General features: G+C 40.9%; 1 protein-coding gene and 2 long non-coding RNA genes across 3 annotated transcripts in view; all 3 read right to left on the reverse strand.

The window, feature by feature from the left end:
- The window catches only part of LOC142072122 (uncharacterized), a 338,428-nt gene that overhangs the window by 177,203 nt on the left and 142,467 nt on the right, over positions 1-18,758 (reverse strand). The window lies entirely within an intron of this gene.
- LOC125636902 (uncharacterized) lies at positions 84-1,814 on the reverse strand. The gene is made up of 2 exons (XM_048850697.2): positions 1,232-1,814; positions 84-642 (listed from the first exon to the last, which is right to left on the reverse strand). The coding sequence occupies exons 1-2, from the start codon at positions 1,812-1,814 to the stop codon at positions 491-493; spliced, it is 735 nt and encodes a 244-aa protein (XP_048706654.2). The 3' UTR covers positions 84-490.
- LOC142072001 (uncharacterized) overlaps positions 84-18,758 on the reverse strand; it is a 96,943-nt gene continuing 78,268 nt past the window's right edge. The window contains exon 2 of the long non-coding RNA XR_012668285.1: positions 84-450. This is a non-coding gene — a long non-coding RNA (uncharacterized LOC142072001). The remainder of the gene's footprint in view (positions 451-18,758) is intronic.

Genomic DNA, 18,758 nt, shown 5'->3' on the forward strand with positions numbered 1-18,758 from the left:
ATAGGGGGATGACTACCAAGGTAGCCCAGGAGGGGTGGTGGAGGAGGGAAGGAAAATGCCACACAGCACTTTAAGCACAGCACTTTAAAAGTTTACAACTTTAAAATTTATTGAATGACAGCCTTCTTTTTTTTGGGCAATCCTCTGTGGTGGAGTGGCTGGTTGGCCGGAGGCCCCCCCCACCGCGTTCTTGGGCGTCTGGGTGTGGAGGCTATGGAACTTGGGGAGGAGGGCGGTTGGTTACAGAGGGGCAGCAGTGGCAGTCTGTGCTCGAGCTGCCTTTGCTGCAGCTCAACCATACACTGGAGCATACTGGTTTGGTCCTGCAGCAGCCTCAGCATTGAATCCTGCCTCCTCTCATCACGCTGCCGCCACATTTGAGCTTCAGCCCTGTCTTCAGCCCGCCACTTACTCTCTTCAGCCTGCCACTTACTCTCTTCAGCCCGCCACCTCTCCTCCCGGTCATTTTGTGCTTTCCTGCACTCTGACATTATTTGCCTCCACGCATTCGTCTGTGCTCTGTCAGTGTGGGAGGACAGCATGAGCTCGGAGAACATTTCATCGCGAGTGCGTTTTTTTTCTTTCTAAGCTTCACTAGCCTCTGGGAAGGAGAAGATCCTGTGATCATTGAAACACATGCAGCTGGTGGAGAAAAAAAAAGGGACAGCGGTATTTAAAAAGACACATTTTATAAAACAGTCGCTACACTCTTTCAGGGTAAACCTTGCTGTTAACATTACATACATAGCACATGTGCTTTCGTTACAAGGTCGCATTTTGCCTCCTCCCACCGCGTGACTACCCCCTCAACCTTCCCCCCTCCCTGTGGCTAACAGCGGGGAACATTTCTGTTTAGCCACAGGCAAACAGCCCAGCAGGAATGGGCTCCTCTGAGTGTCCCCTGAAGAAAAGCATTCTATTTCAACCAGGTGACCATGAATTATTTCTCACTCTCCTGAGGATAACACAGAGAGATAAAGAACAGATGTTTGTTTGAATGCCAGCAAACATACACTGCAATGCTTTGCTGTACAATGATTCCCGAGTACGTGTTACTGGCCTGGAGTGGTAAAGTGTCCTACCATGAAGGACGCAATAAGGCTGCCCTCCCCAGAAACCTTTTGCAAAGGCTTTAGGACTACATCTAGGAGAACCGCAAATGCCAGGGCAAAGTAATCCTTTCACATGCTTGCTTTTAAACCATGTATAGTATTTTAAAAGGTACACTCACCAGAGGTCCCTTCTCCGCCTGCTGGGTCCAGGAGGCAGCCTTGGGTGGGTTCGGGGGGTACTGGCTCCAGGTCTAGGGTGAGAAACAGTTCCTGGCTGTCGGGAAAACCGGTTTCTCCGCTTGCTTGCTGTGAGCTATCTACAACCTCCTCCTCATCATCATCTTCTTCGTCCCCAAAACCTGCTTCCGTATTGCCTCCATCTCCATTGAAGGAGTCAAACAACACGGCTGGGGTAGTGGTGGCTGAACCCCCTAAAATGGCATGCAGCTCATCATAGAAGCGGCATGTTTGGGGCTCTGACCCAGAGCGGCTGTTCGCCTCTCTGGTTTTCTGGTAGGCTTGCCTCAACTCCTTCAGTTTCACGCGGCACTGCTTCGGGTCCCTGTTATGGCCTCTGTCCTTCATGCCCTGGGAGATTTTCACAAAGGTTTTGGCATTTCGAAAACTGGAACGGAGTTCTGATAGCACGGATTCCTCTCCCCAAACAGCGATCAGATCCCGTACCTCCCGTTCGGTCCATGCTGGAGCTCTTTTGCGATTCTGGGACTCCATCATGGTCACCTCTGCTGATGAGCTCTGCATGGTCACCTGCAGCTTGCCACGCTGGCCAAACAGGAAATGAGATTCAAAAGTTCGCGGTTCTTTTCCTGTCTACCTGGCCAGTGCATCTGAGTTGAGAGTGCTGTCCAGAGCGGTCACAATGGAGCACTCTGGGATAGCTGCTAAATTCGACCTAAAGTCCTAGTGTAGACCAGGGCTTACATTCTATTTGTTATTCAAAATCTTTCAACAAAAATTGTGAAGATTGGGGAGGAGGGTCTCAATTTTCTTTGAGAAACAAGGTCGTGAACAAATTTCCGAATATTTCTTATTTGTATATCAGTAAGGCCCAGTTGCCCTATTGTACACAGCACCTATGTGAATACAATAGCAAAGACAATGCCTGCCTTGAAGAGTTTGCAAAATGTTACACCTACAAAAGGTGAAAATTATCTTATTCCGCAAGTAGTCCCACTAAGGGCAACAGGATTACCTGGAGAGTAAGGTACTACTCTGCATAAGTAATGATAGCACAATCTAGTAAAGTATATTAAAGTAACTTTGCTATTTGAGCTGCACAGGTTAGTTGTGATTGGCTAGTTAAGTTGAATGATATAGTTTCAGTTCCTAACTGAACGCGTGTATAAGTGCTTCTGGCAAAAATACTTGTGCAGGATGTGAAAGCAAACTTTGGTTTCTATGGTTTCTGCCAGTTAGTAATTTGCTTTCTGCAAACTTTCGTACCACTTAAAACCCAATCATTTGAATGTGCAGGCATAAGAGATGCACAAACTTGATTAAAATGAATCCATTCCAAAATTCAAATCAATGTTCCTGGAAAAATGTTTGTGGAAAGAGATGCCTTTGGCTTCCTTCTATTTTAATAAGTCACACACACTAATCTCTAATCTATACCACAGCCTGTAAGCAGGTAAAAAATATGGTTGCTCTCTTACCTCAGGTCTTCCATCCCAATAGAGGAGCACATACATTGAGAGACCCAAGACTTACAAAACTAGATTTTAGAACACTTGTTTCTCCCTCCATTTTTAGTTCCACCACAACATGCCCTTTTCCAGCCCTAACAATCAAACCTAGGCAGAGAATATCAAATGGTGGAGAAGGGGTATCAGGTGTGTGAAGCCAAGAGAACTGAGTTATGATTGATACTATCTGATTAGTGCCAAAAGCAAATCCCAACCACTGTTGTAGCTTGGCCCTCTAGAGACCCTACACTGCTGAAAGAGCTACAGTCCTTGAACCACCTCATCTCTGTGCCTGTTGTTCTTGGAACTAAACAAGGTAAATACACAAAATATTACTTTAAACAAATAAATTGGGTCTATGGCTGATTTCTATGGTGTCCAAAATATTCATAGCTGAAGTTCTCATTTCTGTAGATCAATCCAAAAAAACAAAACAAAATCCACTGAAAAATTTAAACACATGCATAAGTCCATGAAAAACAAGAATAAATTCCTTGATCTCAGCCACTCAGGTTAGATCCCAGGACAATTAACTGCCAAATCCTGAAGTAGTTTTCCAGTTGCTGAGTGAAAATTCTATGGTTCTGGAACTAATTTGCAACAAACATGAGACAGTCCATAAAACAGATAAAGTATCCAGTATTTGCAGATGGACACTGGTTGCTGAGTCATTCATTAGGATCACCCTGCAAGTTTTCTGAAAAACTTAATGTTAGTTAAGTTAATATTTCCATCAGTTCTGTACTGCATTGATATAGACTGAAATGCAGCTGCACAGTTGTCTGCTCAATTGTCGCTGTATTTTGCCAACAGCCCCATATTCTCACTTTAAAAAAAACAATTTGACATAAGTAACATCTCTTTCAGAAACCAAACAGGAATTAGTCAGGCCACCAAGGTGATCGGCATTCCCATATATAATGGTTGGAGTTGTTCACATCAGGTACCAGAACTATTGCACTTGGTTAAAACTTAAGATGATTTCACTATCCAGAGCCAATCTAATTCTTAGAAACTTAAAAATACTAATTATATATTGTTTTACTTACACACATGCACGCAATGTGTCTGGGGGCTGGGAAGATGGTAACAACATTTTTGTTACTAAGCCAAAGCCTGAAATTAGCTGCTATTGGATCTGAGCCCTATTTATCCAATTACCCATCAAAGTTTGGGTCCTGTTTTGGCCACCCTCTATTTTAAACAATGATAAGCAAAAATGTACATTTATCCTTTAGAAAGCTCTTGGTCAGTTTGTTTTGCCAAACTAAAACCAGGTCCCTTATATTCAACTCCCCATCACCAATCAACATCGTCAGCGTTTGGGTGAGATTGAAAGTTCAGAGTGGTCTAGTTGTGCCCCATATCTACTTTTGACCAGTTCAGGTCAATGAGCTGGACAAAAACCCTTCCAATTAATTTTGAAAAGGTACAAAGTGAACACACACAGCATCTTAAGGCATTAGTGATCTGTTAAGTTATTCTGTATCTATCACCTATCATTAGAGACCAGACATGGTTCTGAAAAGGTGTTTCCAGATTTTAATCTCAAAGACAGGCAAAGTACTGTCCCTCTGCAATAAATGATGAAGGGAGACAAATATGATTCACTTTCTCACCATGGCAGACATGAGTCATTCAGTGACCAAAACCGGTTTGACAGGCTTCAATGTTAGCTTTTTTTTAATCTCAGCTGTAGATGCTGTTTAGGGACATTGACTTTACAAACCTATCAGGACAGTGTACAGAAAAAAGAAAAAATGAACAAAAGAGCAAAGGAGCTGCAATGAATCTATTAGCCTACACTAATAAAATATAAAAAAAGCAATAATCTGTGTGGCCGAGCATCTGCAACTGAGTTGTGAAGGAAAGGATGGTTCCAAAACACAAATGTGTTTAGGTCTATATTTTCATATTCTGCTCATCCCTTCTATGTTCACCCACACAATAGGGTTTTTAGGACTGAATTGCACAAATTCGTATGAATGAGTAGCAAAGAATAAGTCACTATGGACAGATTGTGGACTGAAAATTGAGAAGATCTACCCATAAAACAAGTCACATTAATAAATACTTGGACACACAGGGCCAAATTCAGTCTTGGTGTAACTCCACTGTCCCTTTACCTCCTTTTATGGAAAAGGACTGACTGATCAAGGAATTTATAACATCCTGTAGTATTATCTCTTCTACTAGAGTATGCAGCATATTGTTAAAAATAAACTATAAATATTTTCTTTGCACCTCTATATTTTCTCAGTGAAAACAGATTACAACTTAAGAAAGAGAGAAATGCAAGTAGGGATCAGCAACAAATTACTACTTACTGTTGTAGACAAAATCCAGTAACAGGAAGCTTAGACTGACACTTGAATGGGCTCAGCACAAAACTCAGGCTTATCAGTCTGTATGCTCCAACTCCATTGACCTAACTCCATTGACTCAGATAGTAACAGGGGGCTTGAGCCAAAAGTGTTCTAATATCAAACACACAAGCAAACATACAAAAATAATGGCGAGGTACAGAGGTTTAATTGGCAATAGTTTAGGAATTCCTCATTACTTGCAAGTGGCAAAACCAAGAGTGAGTAACAGCACGCTGCCTGTGCCAAACAAATGTTAATATATCTTTATGGAACACCAAATGATCATGGATTTTGTCCATCATAGAATCGTAGGACTGGAAGGGACCTAGAGAGGTCTTCTAGTCCATTCTCCTGCACTCATGCCAGGACGAAGTATTGTCAAGACCTTCCCTGACAGGTGTTTGTCTAACCTGCTCTTAAAAATCTCTAATGATGGAGATTCCACAACCTCCCTGGGCAATTTATTCCAATGCTTAACCACTCTGACAGTTAGAAAGTTTTTCCTAATGTCCAACAAACTACCCTTGCTGCAATTTAAGCCTATTGCTTCTTTTCCTAGCCTCAGAGGTTAAAAAAAAATTTTTTCTCACTTCTCCTTGTAACAACCTTTTATGTACTTGAAAACTGTTATGTCCCACCCTCAGTCTTCTCTTCTCCAGACTCAGCAAACCCATTTTTTTCCATCTTCCCTCACAGGTCATGTTTTCTAGACCTTTAATCATTTTTGTTACTCTTCTCAGGACCTTCTCCAATTTGTCCACATTTCCTGAAATGTGGCACCCAGAACTGGATACAATACTCCTAAGACCTATTCAGCATGGAGTAGAGTGAAAGAATTACCTCTTGTGTCTTGCTTACAACACGCTTGCTAATATGTCCCAGAATGATGTTTTCTTTCTTTTTCTTTTTGCAACTTTTTCAAATGTTACACTGTTGATTCATATTTAGCTTGTGATCTACTATGACCCCCCAGATACCTTTCCCCAGTACTCCCTCCTTGGAAGTCATTTCCCATTTTATGTGTGTGCAACTGGTTGTTTCTTCTTAAGTGGAGTCTTTGCATTCATCCTTATTGAATTTTATCCAATTTCTCCAGTTTGTCCAGATCATATTGAATTTTAATCCTATCCTCAAAGCACTTGCAACCCCTCCCAGCTTGGTATCTCTTTATAAGTATACTCTCTATGCCATTATCCAAATCATGATGAAGATATTGAACAAAACCAGACCCAGAACTGATCCCTATAGGACACCACTTGATATGCCCTTTCAGTTTGACTGTGAAACACTGATAAATACTCTCTGGGAACGGTTTTCCAACCAGTTATGCGCCCACCTTATAATAGTGCCATCTAAATAGTATTTCCTGTGCCATATAGTTGAAAGAAAAACTCTCAGAGAAGTGTTCTACAATGTTTTCCATAGTCATCCACCTACAAAGTCAGGGTTCTGGCTTACCGTGGGAGCCAAAAGTACAGAACTCCGAGTTAGAGAAACATTTACTAAAAGTTTAAATACCTCTGAAAATTGTCTAAAATAACTTTTCAATACACTAACTCCTCCAGATTTTGCAGTGAGATATTTAAAGGCCTCGGGGCCTCAAGGAAGCATTGAATTCTTTTTGGCAATTTCCCTTTTCTATGGGGAAATACTATCACTTATTGCTTTATAGGAATGCAGAGATCTAAGGGTGAGTTCCTGGCATCACTGGAGTCAATGGGATTTCTACCCTTGATTTCAGTGGTGCCATGATTTATATATCTGTATCTAAATAAGTCTATGCACACATGAACGCACATATGCACACACCAAATATTAAAAATAAATGAAAAAACAAAAATGTTATTTTCAAAAGAAAAGTTCTCAGTATTATCAGCTTTTTAGAGAAAATATTCATAGAAGTATTAAAGCATAGACCTAGCTATCAGCTAGCATCTACAGCCCTGGTCTTAACTGCTCATGTTGCTGTGCTGTGTATCTCACATTTTGAGTGGAAATATAATTCACCTAGACGCAGTGGGATATAGGAAGGGAATACTGGCCATTTTTATGCATTTGGCCTCACACTTAAATACACTTGATAAGAATATGCTAGCTGTGACAACTCTTCAGGAAACTGATCTCAGTCTACATTTTACAGCAGGTTTCCTGCTTTTAAGAATTCTTTGAAAGGTCATAACACCACCACACCATTGGAGAAAGTTAAGAGACCATTATAAAAGGATGCTTTCCGTTCATATAAGATTTGGATTAAAATTATTGTAACAGTTTGAAAAGTTATATTAGTTATATTAAAAAGTTTGGGAGAGTCACAAATCTTCCTGTTGCAGAATGGCCATCCTATTCTGCTTAACTGGGCAAGGATAGGAAGTTGTCACAGGCTAGTTTGGGGTAGATTTGGGGGCCTGATCATGCTCCCCTTGAAGTCAAAGGCAATACACCTAGTTGCCTTCAGTGGAAGTTTCAGAGTAGCAGCCGTGTTAGTCTGTATCCGCAAAAAGAAAAGGAGTACTTGTGGCAACTTATAGGCTAACAAATTTATTTGAGCATAAGCTTTCGTGATCTACAGCTCACTTCATCGGATGCAGTGGAAGTTTGAGCAGGCCCATCTACTGCTTATTTTACAATTACCACACATGCAGGGATAAGTGCATAGCACCTTTGTCAGTGCTAAAACTTCACAGGTAGAGTGTGAAGGAAATATGCAAAGCCAGATTTAAAAGTGGCAGGAAGAGGTTGGTGGAATGAGAGGCAGGAAAGAGGTGGGGAAGTTATTTGCTTTCATTGTATGCATATATTTCAACCTTAATATTTGCTTTTTAAGCACATTTTATATTTAGACACACAAAATTGCTATTTTGTAAGAAAAATTAGCTTTAGGAAATTTAAATATATTTATTGGTTGTTATGATAGACCAGCCACTCCTGGAGTCCCCTCCTGTGCCAGGCCACAGCACAGTTGGTGTGCCCACCTCAGTTTCCCCTGTCAGGTAATCCAAAGACTCTATGCCAGGCTCCCTTTACAGAAAAATGGGCCCCCAGGAAAGGTATTAATTACAAAACATAATGCAAGTAGTCTGTGACAAAAGTCCTAAAACATAGTCCATATCATCCTCTGTGCGTGTTGTCCTTTCTTAAAACCCTATTCTCCTCCCTCCTCCCCCCCCCCCCCCCCCGAGCCTCTCTGCTGGAAGTACATCCTCGCCATGCTCCATTGTCTTCCACTACGCCTAGCTCTCCTCCCCGCCAGGTCATCTTTTCTTCCTCTGCCAGGACAGCCCCCTCAGCCCATCCAGTTAGAGTTCATCCCCTCTCTTCCAAGTAGGAAACCCCACCACCTCTCTGCTTGGAGCTCATCCTCACCAAGAGAGCATCCCTCACTCCCCACGGCCCTCACACTGTTCCCCTATGTCCAACAGTGGACACATCAGCAGTGAGCCCCTCCACTGCCCTCCTGCCTTCAGCCCCAGATTGTATAGATCAGCTAGAAACCCCTCTTCCTGCTCTCCATCCATCAGTCTTCTCCCAGGAAACACCTTCTGGTTTTATACAGTGTTGTTGTAGCCATGTTGGTCCCAGGCTATTGGAGAGAAGTTTTCACACAGAAGTTGAAGAAGAATATTGGAACAAAGTGATCATCAGCACAGCCAGAGGTGAAAGTAAGCTGGTCTGGTACAGTACGGCATATCGGCAAGAGCCGGTACACAGCCGACCATACTGGCAGGGGGCAGCTTCCCCAGGCCAGCAATATAAAGGGCCCAGGGCTCCCAGAGCCCTGTCCTTTTACATCATTGCCGGAGCCCCAGAATAGCAGTGGTGGCCCAAGGCTCCGACGGTGATTTCAAGGGGCCGGGGTTCCTGGCCGCCGCTACTGCAGCGGAGCCCCGGTCCCTTTTAACCACTGCCTGAGCCCCGGGGCTCCTGGCTGCCGCTACAGCTACCAGTACCATGGGGCTCCAGCCGTGATTTAAAGGGCCCAGGGCTCCCAGCCGCCACTACAGCAGCCGCCTTTAAATCTCGATGTAAAGGGCCCGGGGATTTAAAGGTCCTGTCTCTTCTGGTTGAGGCCCCGCCCCCTTCTGATTGAGGCCCCGCCCCCCGTGCTCAGGACTCCGCCATACCGGTAAATCCTTTAAGTAACTTTCACCCCGATCACAGCCTCAGTCCATTCAATGCAGAACACCAAGCAGTCAGGTCCTGCCAGTTGGTCTAGCAAGATGATCACAATATGTACTTGGGAGGCAGACCCTGTTGTACTTGCTATCTCACAGTCTCCATGCTATCATCAGCATAGTCCATCTTGTCTCGCGTCACCCTGCAATACGACCAGGCCGTTGTAATTTCCTTTCTTCTTAATCTTTATGTTGTTTCCTTCCTTAGGTTGTTCAGGGAAGTTGTCACCTGGAGGGATTGAAAGCCTGCCCATGTGCACACATCTTGCTTTTTTGCCAGTTCATTATAACCCTATCTGTTCAAACACTTTTAAACACACACTATATGCTGGTAGAATTTTACAGTTTACAAAAGGCTCACTTGTCATTGTAATTTAAAAATCATGTCTGCAGCTATAGATTTTTAAATTATGTGATTAAATTCAAAATCCAATTAAACTTGTGCTATAACATCCCCTTTATAAAAATTCTTCTAACTTCTACAATTTATCAGTAATTAATTCATGTGTTCTGTTCTAACAACCTCCACCTATTCCCCATCTCCACACACAGTATTGTATTGTGTCTTTTCGGTATGATTTCACATGTCCATTTTTCTGTCTGTGTTGGTGTACTGATTTTCTATTTCTTTATTTGTAATTTCTGTTGTTAGCACTCTTCATGCACCATGCTCCCACCATTTTCCTCTCTTATTCTTTACCTCTGTTTGTATTTATTGCTGAATTTCTTTTCTAGTTTTTTTATGAATCAGGGTTTTTTTTTCTTCTTCAAATTTAATCCAATGGATCAGACTCTGCTTTAAATTAAACTATAGCAAATCCACAATAATTCCACAGAGCAACTCCAAAGATATACTGGTGTAGCTGAGCTCAGAATTTGGCTCGTAGGATCAAAATGTATAATACACTGTATATAAACTATTATTTAGAGAATGCAATACAATGAAAGATTTGCAATTCCCAGACTTGCTATGCAACAGTTTGAGAATGCTTTTTGTGGATATGAATTTTTTTATTCAGCTGAGAGAATGCTTTTAATGCAGCAAATGCAGAAATTTGTATACATCTTCAAGGAAAACCTCTATAAGTACCGTAATTTTCTATGTCATATTTGGATACAATTCTGTCACAATAAGAGAAGAATAACATCAAAGCTGTGAAATCCATGAACAAAATGGAGAGAACCTTGTCAGATAAAGATTTTACTTTTTTTATTTTAATAATGATGTGTGCAGCTAGAAAATATTATATGCGAGGCAGGTTCTTTAAAGTGTTTGCTCCAGAGAAATCTCCTGCTTTATATTCCTGTCACATGCTGATGACAGTCAAGGTCAAATTGCTCATGCCTAGTTTGAGGAATCTAAAGGCAAAAATACTACACTAAGAAGGATCCGGGTTTTCAGAGAATAAGATATCTAGTGTACAGGATAATATTTATTTAAATTCTAACAATCTATTTTTTTTTAATTAAGATTACAGTCTTAAAATTACTTCAAGTGACTGAAATTGTTCAAAACAGAAACACGCTGTTTGGAACTGAATAGTTATTTCATGAGATGAAACGGAAGAAAGTTTAAGAAGTTGAAGCTTTTATCTCTTTCCTTTTGTCAAACTTTATTTGAAAATAGTATGATGTGACAATCAGTGAGCTTTCCCTTTAAGATTCCCAAAGCAAACATACCACGTTTTAACTAAGATGGTACGCTGTGATTGTACAAAGAATTTAATTCACTCCTAACATGTTTATAACTTATTTTTTTTTGCAGGGGGATGAGGGGAAATTAAGCAATTTTACGAACAAAAAAAAAAAGAAAAGAAAAAAGAAAAAAAAAGAGAGATTGATAAATTGAAAATAAAAGTATGTCATCTTTTCACAGTTTAATTAAAGTAGGTTTTCATTAACTCACAGTTTCAAGGCACATTACAATGATTTGGGAGCAAAGCCCCTCAACCTAAAGAAACACAAAAGAAAACTATATTTGGAAAAAAATAATTCATCTTCATCTCTGGTTGTCATTTGAGATTCCTTCCTTCTCATATATCAAACTAGGCAACAGCTTTCACAGATGGTGATAGGATGGGACTCCTGAGGTTTATCAATGTCTTATTTTTTCTAAGCTACACTGTCAGAGATATAGATTCTTTTTAGTTCATAACAAGTCCCATGCTAAGTCTCTGATCTCTGGTCCAGAAAAGACATCTGGTGTATCAATGCAGTTCAAAAAAAATTCTGTAAAGTCTCCAGGTTAGGGACTATTTAGAAAAGCTGGACGTGCACAAGTCCATGGGGCCGGATGAGTTGCATCCGAGAGTGCTGAAGGAATTGGTGGCTGTGATTGCAGAGCCATTGGCCATTATCTTTGAAAACTCGTGGCGAACGGGGGAAGTCCCGGATGACTGGAAAAAGGCTAATGTAGTGCCAATCTTTAAAAAAGGGAAGAAGGAGGATCCTGGGAACTACAGGCCAGTCAGCCTCACCTCAGGAAAATCATGGAGCAGGTCCTCAAAGAATCATGGAGCAGGTCCTCAAAGAATCAATCCTGAAGCACTTGCATGAGAGGAAAGTGATCAGGAACAGCCAGCATGGATTCACCAAGGGAAGGTCATGCCTGACTAATCTAATCGCCTTTTATGATGAGATTACTGGTTCTGTGGATGAAGGGAAAGCAGTGGATGTATTGTTTCTTGACATTAGCAAAGCTTTTGACACGGTCTCCCACAGTATTCTTGTCAGCAAGTTAAGGAAGTATGGGCTGGAAGAATGCACTATAAGGTGGGTAGAAAGCTGGCTAGATTGTCGGGCTCAACGGGTAGTTATCAATGGCTCCATGTCTAGTTGGCAGCCGGTATCAAGTGGAGTACCCCAAGGGTCGGTCCTGGGGCCGGTTTTGTTCAATATCTTCATAAATGATCTGGAGGATGGTGTGGATTGCACTCTCAGCAAATTTGCGGATGATACTAAACTGGGAGGAGTGGTAGATACGCTGGAGGGGAGGGATAGGATACAGAAGGACCTAGACAAATTGGAGGATTGGGTCAAAAGAAATCTGATGAGGCTTCAATAAGGATAAGTGCAGGGTCCTGCACTTAGGACGGAAGAACCCAATGCACAGCTACAGACTAGGGACCGAATGGCTAGGCAGCAGTTCTGCGGAAAAGGACCTTGGGGTGACAGTGGACGAGAAGCTGGATATGAGTCAGCAGTGTGCCCTTGTTGCCAAGAAGGCCAATGGCATTTTGGGATGTATAAGTAGGGGCATAGCGAGCAGATCGAGGGACGTGATCGTTCCCCTCTATTCGACATTGGTGAGGCCTCATCTGGAGTACTGTGTCCAGTTTTGGGCCCCACACTTCAAGAAGGATTTGGATAAATTGGAGAGAGTCCAGCGAAGGGCAACAAAAATGATTAGGGGTCTGGAACACATGACTTATGAGGAGAGGCTGAGGGAGCTGGGATTGTTTAGCCTGCAGAAGAGAAGAATGAGGGGGGATTTGATAGCTGCTTTCAACTACCTGAAAGGGGGTTCCAAAGAGGATGGCTCTAGACTGTTCTCAATGGTAGCAGATGACAGAACGAGGAGTAATGGTCTCAAGTTGCAGTGGGGGAGGTTTAGATTGGATATTAGGAAAAACTTTTTCACTAAGAGGGTGGTGAAACACTGGAATGCGTTACCTAGGGAGGTGGTAGAATCTCCTTCCTTAGAGGTTTTTAAGGTCAGGCTTGACAAAGCCCTGGCTGGGATGATTTAACTGGGATTTGGTCCTGCTTCGAGCAGGGGGTTGGACTAGATGACCTTCTGGGGTCCCTTCCAACCCTTATATTCTATGATTCTATGATTCAGGTCCACATACCACCTTTTCTTTTCTACCCTCCTCCTCCTCTTCCCCTCCCCCGACAGTGAATAGAGGGAGCAACTGAAATTTAGACTAAGGACCCAGTTCTGCAGTAGTCCTTAGGCAGTCAAAAATCCTACTGATTTCTTCAGAGTTTTGCCTGATTCACAGAATCATAGAAGATTAGGGTTGGAAGAGATCTTATCTAGTCCAACCCCCTGCTCAAAGCAGGGCCAACAACAACTACATCATCCCAGCTAGGGCTTTGTCAAGCCGGGCCTTAAAAACCTCTAAGGATGGAGATTCCACCACCTCCCTAGGTAACCCATTCCAGTATTTCACCACCATCCTAGTGAAATAGTGTTTCCTAATATCCAACCTAGACCTCCTCCATTGCTCCTTGTTCTGTCATCTGCCACTACTCAGAACAGCCGAGCTCCATCCTCTTTGGAATCCCCCTTCAGGTAGCTGAAGGCTGTTATCAAATCCCCCAGGGAAGAGTTTCAAGAGAAGAAAATATTCCTTGGGGGAAATGAGAATAAAATCAGGGAAGTCACAGACTCCTCCCCTAAATCAAAGCAAAAAGCTTCAAGGTGTAAATTGGTTTACAAAAACCCAAAGATCATCATCAAATTGCATATAATGCCAAAGCATGAAAAGATTTCAAGGCACATATTGCAAAAGCAATGGCATTAGTCCACGTATCCTCCCACAACATTGTACCCAACTAGATAAAATATTCTTTGCCTCCTAACCTGAATTGTTACATAGTGCTGTTGTGCAAAATAGCCATTACATTCAACTGCAGAGTTTTATTAAGTGTTCATGATCCACTGAGAAAAAAAGAATGAAACAAATTATTAGCTAATAATTTGGCATTATCAGATATTTTACTCTCCACTTCCACATATTTTTCAACTGCACACAAAGTCATTGTATTGTCTGGCCATGAATTGGCAAACACAAAGGGAAACAACATTGAAAATATTTATTTGATCTTTCCGAAATTTGTTTTTGTACATAGTTGAGAGGGATGCCATGAGATTAATCTCTCATCATAGGTTCTCTTTATGAATATTAAATACCATAGAACATAAAAGTACAGGCTATGTTTTAGCACTACAATGTCCCAGGCTATTTCTTTCAATTAGCTGATCTGTCGCATAAAAAAAAAGAAAAACACAGACAACCAGCAAGTAGAAGTCAGTATAATACTAGCATTTGAATTCTAGATTTCTGATTCTAACTATCAGAGCAATGCCATCTGTGTATAACCTGAGGTTAAGGTTAAAGTGAAGTGTATATTTTGAACATTAAAGATCTACATCCGCCTGTGTTTCTGTGTTGCAGTATTGGATACAGCCATTCCGGGGTTGAAACTTGATTCTTCAAAACTGGATAGGAAATCAAATTAGAACAAATTTGCACAAATTCTTGTGTTTCCCACTTCAGGTCAAGCTAGGAATACAGAACACTATTATAGAAGACTCTTAAAAGGGAAGATTAAAAAACCCTACGTTTTTAACCACAAGCATGGGAAAAGCTCCCTTGCCAAAAAAAAAAAAAATCATAAAGCCGTGATCTTATCCTCTTTTAAGTCTCTCCTAAAATCAACTTCTGCCATGATGCCTACCGATCACTACCATCTGGCATAGGCTAGGCAACTGGTGAACTGAGACATCTTTTCTGAAACTCTATTAATTTTATGTGCTAGAGGTAATAACTTCATCCTCCCTACAACCCTCCCCCCCATATTTGCTTGTTTTGTCTACTGGCACGTGGAGTACTGGCTAGCACAACAAAGCACTGATCTTTGACTGGGACATCATAACAAATAATAGAATCAGAAAGTGCTATGCAGGTGAGAAAATATGAAACGTGATCATCTTAATATTAAATCATTCCAAAGTTCAGCTCAAGCTTTGGACAAAGAGTCATACCAGTTTATATTGTTACTTAAGCCAATTTGTATATAACATGCTAAATTGTCCAAAGGTTTGTAACAGAAAGCAGAAAAAAAAAGATCTAAACACCTTCTTCTGAAAGGCAAAGAATTTGACTGCCTGAGTGCACTGTTACAGATATTCCAACTATTTCTGTTCATTACCAGAAGCTAATTCTGAATCCGATCACATTTTCTGAATTCTGCAGTAACAATATTTTCTGACAGTTCAATGTGCAAAAACATATCTGAGGAATCTCACTGTTCTTCTAGGTCAGTGGTTTTCAACCTGTGGTCTGCAGACCATGTCTAAAGGGTCCACAAAAGGTTGCTGTTACCATAGAACAGTGGTTTTCAACTGAGGGGCCGCAGATTATGTCTAAAATTTCCAAAGGGGTCTGCACCTCCATTTGAAATTTTTTAGGCATCTGCAAATGAAGAGGTTGAAAACCACTGTTCTAGGTCTTCACACCTGTATGTATATATATTTGCATGTGCACAAATACATTATACACACCTATGCCATGTATAATACTTATTCACAGTGAGAGATCAATTATGAAATGCCAGAAAAAGTGTCCATACTCTATTAGAAATGCAACTAACAGCTGTAAGGTGATTTCAGACCAGAAACCAATGATACTTAAATCCAAAGGGGCTTTAAATCACAGTGCAAGAAATACACATTATGATGAGAGAGCAGCTGGTGCCATATAATTCAGAATAAAGCCTGTTCTCAAATAAATTGCATGAGAGAAATAGATCTGTGGTCATAACCCATTGCAGGGTAATTACTTGGTAAAATGTAAAAGGCTGGCTCCTACAAGTTTCCTTTCTAGTCTGAGACTCCAACACCAATCATGTACAACAGAACAGTTTTTGTAAATGTTTGTGAGGAGAAATACAAACCCATAAACAATATTCTATTTAATCGCTGAGAGTAAAAACTGCATAATAATCCCATTCCCAGGCCTTGTCCATTTCCAGGTAATAAATTCACTGTAATTAATCATTGTTCAAATATACAGGTGAGAAGAATGAATACAACCAAAAGTGTAGTTCAAAAGTAGGGGGGAGTGTCATGAAGTAGTCAGTAGGGCTAGCTGAAAAATAATTACACACACACACACACACACACACACCTCTTTCCATTTAGTCAACAACCTATTTCTATCAAAAAACATTTTGTTAGGAAACATTCAACCAGCTCTCCTAAAAAGCAAACTAAGTGCAGAATCGTTACAGCTATGGAGAAGCAGCAGCTGGTTCAGCCAGCAGTAACTTCCAGACAGATTTGCTGCTTGGAAACGTGCAAGAGGATCATGCTGAGAAGACCATTACTGCGTCTTCTGATCTGTATTCTACCTTCAAGGGGAACAGAATAAAAATATGAACCTCAGAGTTAATGCAGCCAAACCATGTATAAAAGCTCATGGCACAATAGCCTTGACATTACCAGAGTATGTAGAATGAATGCTTACTCGAGGTGCCCAGATCTACAGATGATCTCATGGGTAACACTCATCTGTCCTCACGGAATCCATTTACTTCCTTTTTGGTACGGTCTTTGGCTATGCGCCCTCTTCATCCAGTGTTTTTGGTACATGGACTCATCTCTTCTATCTCATGTCTTGCATGGTTAGAACAGTGGAGGACTGACAGGCAGAGCCACTGCTCAGATTAATTACTGGTTACTCTTTGTGAGAGAGTGGGAAGGCTCACAAGGAAAAAAAAGAGGCTTTTCCTGATATAAATTGTAATGCAGAGATGTTCTCTGCTGTTGCCAATGTTTTCCTGGCTTGCTCCAAGGAGTACACAAAATTTGATCACAATCACCACAAAGTGAATTTAGTTGGCCTCTGTTAACCCAGCTGACAACATATGGCTCAGCCACTCAACGAACAAGAATAAAATCATGTGACCAACTGAACAGCCCAAACGAGAAGAGTGCAAAAAATTTTCTTAAAAAACCTGTTGTAGTCTAGCTGACAAAAAAATTCATTTGGAATTCCATAAAAATTGCAAAACTTCATGAAGCTGTGCTAATTTTGTAATTTTATTGTAAACTTAAATATAGAAAAGCAACAAAAGTGTTGCTATCAATATTTTATGCAGCTCCACTGACAGTCGTAGGTGACTTCGAATTCAGTTAAAAAAATTAAAACCTGTTGATTCTATGGATTCATTTATGCATATAGAAAACAAACCAAGCAAGCATTTTCTATACAAAAGTACAGATTTAAAGCTTCCTCTTAAGAGATTTCTCTTTTGATGGACTAGTCCTGTAGTCATTTTCAGTATTGTATTTTGATCAAAATAATTGCATTCAGCAGCCTTATACATATAATTTTAAATAACAGTCTAACTCACACAGAAGGAAAGAGAGAAAAAAAGAAATCAATCTTTATTGAGCAAGCTTAAATCCCCTTTAGATGCAAGACACAATGAAAGCTATTTAGGACAAAGTATATAATAAGGGGGGGAAAAATTTATAAATTCTCATGAGCCACCAGTGGAACAGGATGAACTTGAGGTTTTGGTAAGTAATTACAGCGGGTAGATGCTATAGTTAATGTTGCAAAAGAGTTTTCAGAGTGTAGTAGCTTTCTGAAAAAAGAATTCCCATTCAAGTCTGAAATTATCTGGGCTTACTTTCTTTGCCCAGTGCTGTTCCCCATCTCCTAACTCAGAAAGCTTGAACAAATTCCTGTAAGTCAGTTATTAGTAGATGTTAGGAAATAGATCAAATTGATTGGGGGCAGAAGGGTGGAAAGACAGTGGTTGAAATAGTTTCGAGAATGCAGGACTGGTGGAGAGAAGCTGAAAAGAAAATTACAGAAAGATACATAAAGGTAAGAGAAAAATGGAGACTAGCAGGAGCAAAAGAAAAGGAATAAAATGAAGTGGTCATGTGACAGTGGGGAAAAATCACAGAAAGTTTTTTTTCTTTTAATACTGAAAAAGGAATTTTAAATACTAAAACCAGTATTATCCCTTAATATACTCAAAAAGAAAAGGAGTACTTGTGGCATCTTAGAGACTAACCAATTTATTTGAGCATAAGCTTTCAGCTCACGAAAGCTTATGCTCAAATAAATTGGTTAGTCTCTAAGGTGCCACAAATACTCCTTTTCTTTTTGCGGATACAGACTGACACGGCTGCTACTCTGAAACCTGTTAATATACTCAGACTCCCTTTTCTTCATTGTAGAGCTTCTGCCTCAAGTCTTTCCCAGCACCCTCCGACCTGGCTTCCTGGTCAGCTGATGAGACACCAAATCCTATGATTATTACATTTTTTTAAAGTGCTAACTGCTGCTTTTGGAACTTGAGCATGCATACAGATACCCCACACGAGGAAACTCAAGAACATTAGAAACACCTTCCCTTGTACCAACATACTCATGTTGCCCACTCCATAGTGAACGAGCAGTGAACAAACAACTTCTTGCCCCATCTCAGCCGCAAGAGTAAAGCAGTGAAAGATGACTGTGTTGGGCTGTGATTAAACCAGCCTATAATATAACTGGCAGTCAGACATCTGACTAATCTAAGCCCAGGATTGAAAGAAACCACAGACTTTCCTGCCAGCAAGGTGAAATGACTTACTAGTGCCTTATCTTGGAAGATCTTTGCCAGGGTTTGCAGCAGGAAAGGAATTAGTGGAAATGAATACAGATCTGGAGA

This window comes from Caretta caretta, chromosome 5, assembly GCF_965140235.1.
Source record: "Caretta caretta isolate rCarCar2 chromosome 5, rCarCar1.hap1, whole genome shotgun sequence".
Taxonomy (NCBI): Eukaryota; Metazoa; Chordata; order Testudines; family Cheloniidae; genus Caretta; species Caretta caretta.

Bases quoted from the DNA above. Each gene is read 5' to 3' on its own strand.
- LOC125636902 (XM_048850697.2), bottom strand. From the start codon at position 1,814: ATGCAGAGCTCATCAGCAGAGGTGACCATGATGGAGTCCCAGAATCGC. The intron at 643-1,231 runs GTGAGTGTACCT...TTTCTCCACCAG, and splicing joins AGGCGGAGAAGGGACCTCTG to CTGCATGTGTTTCAATGATC.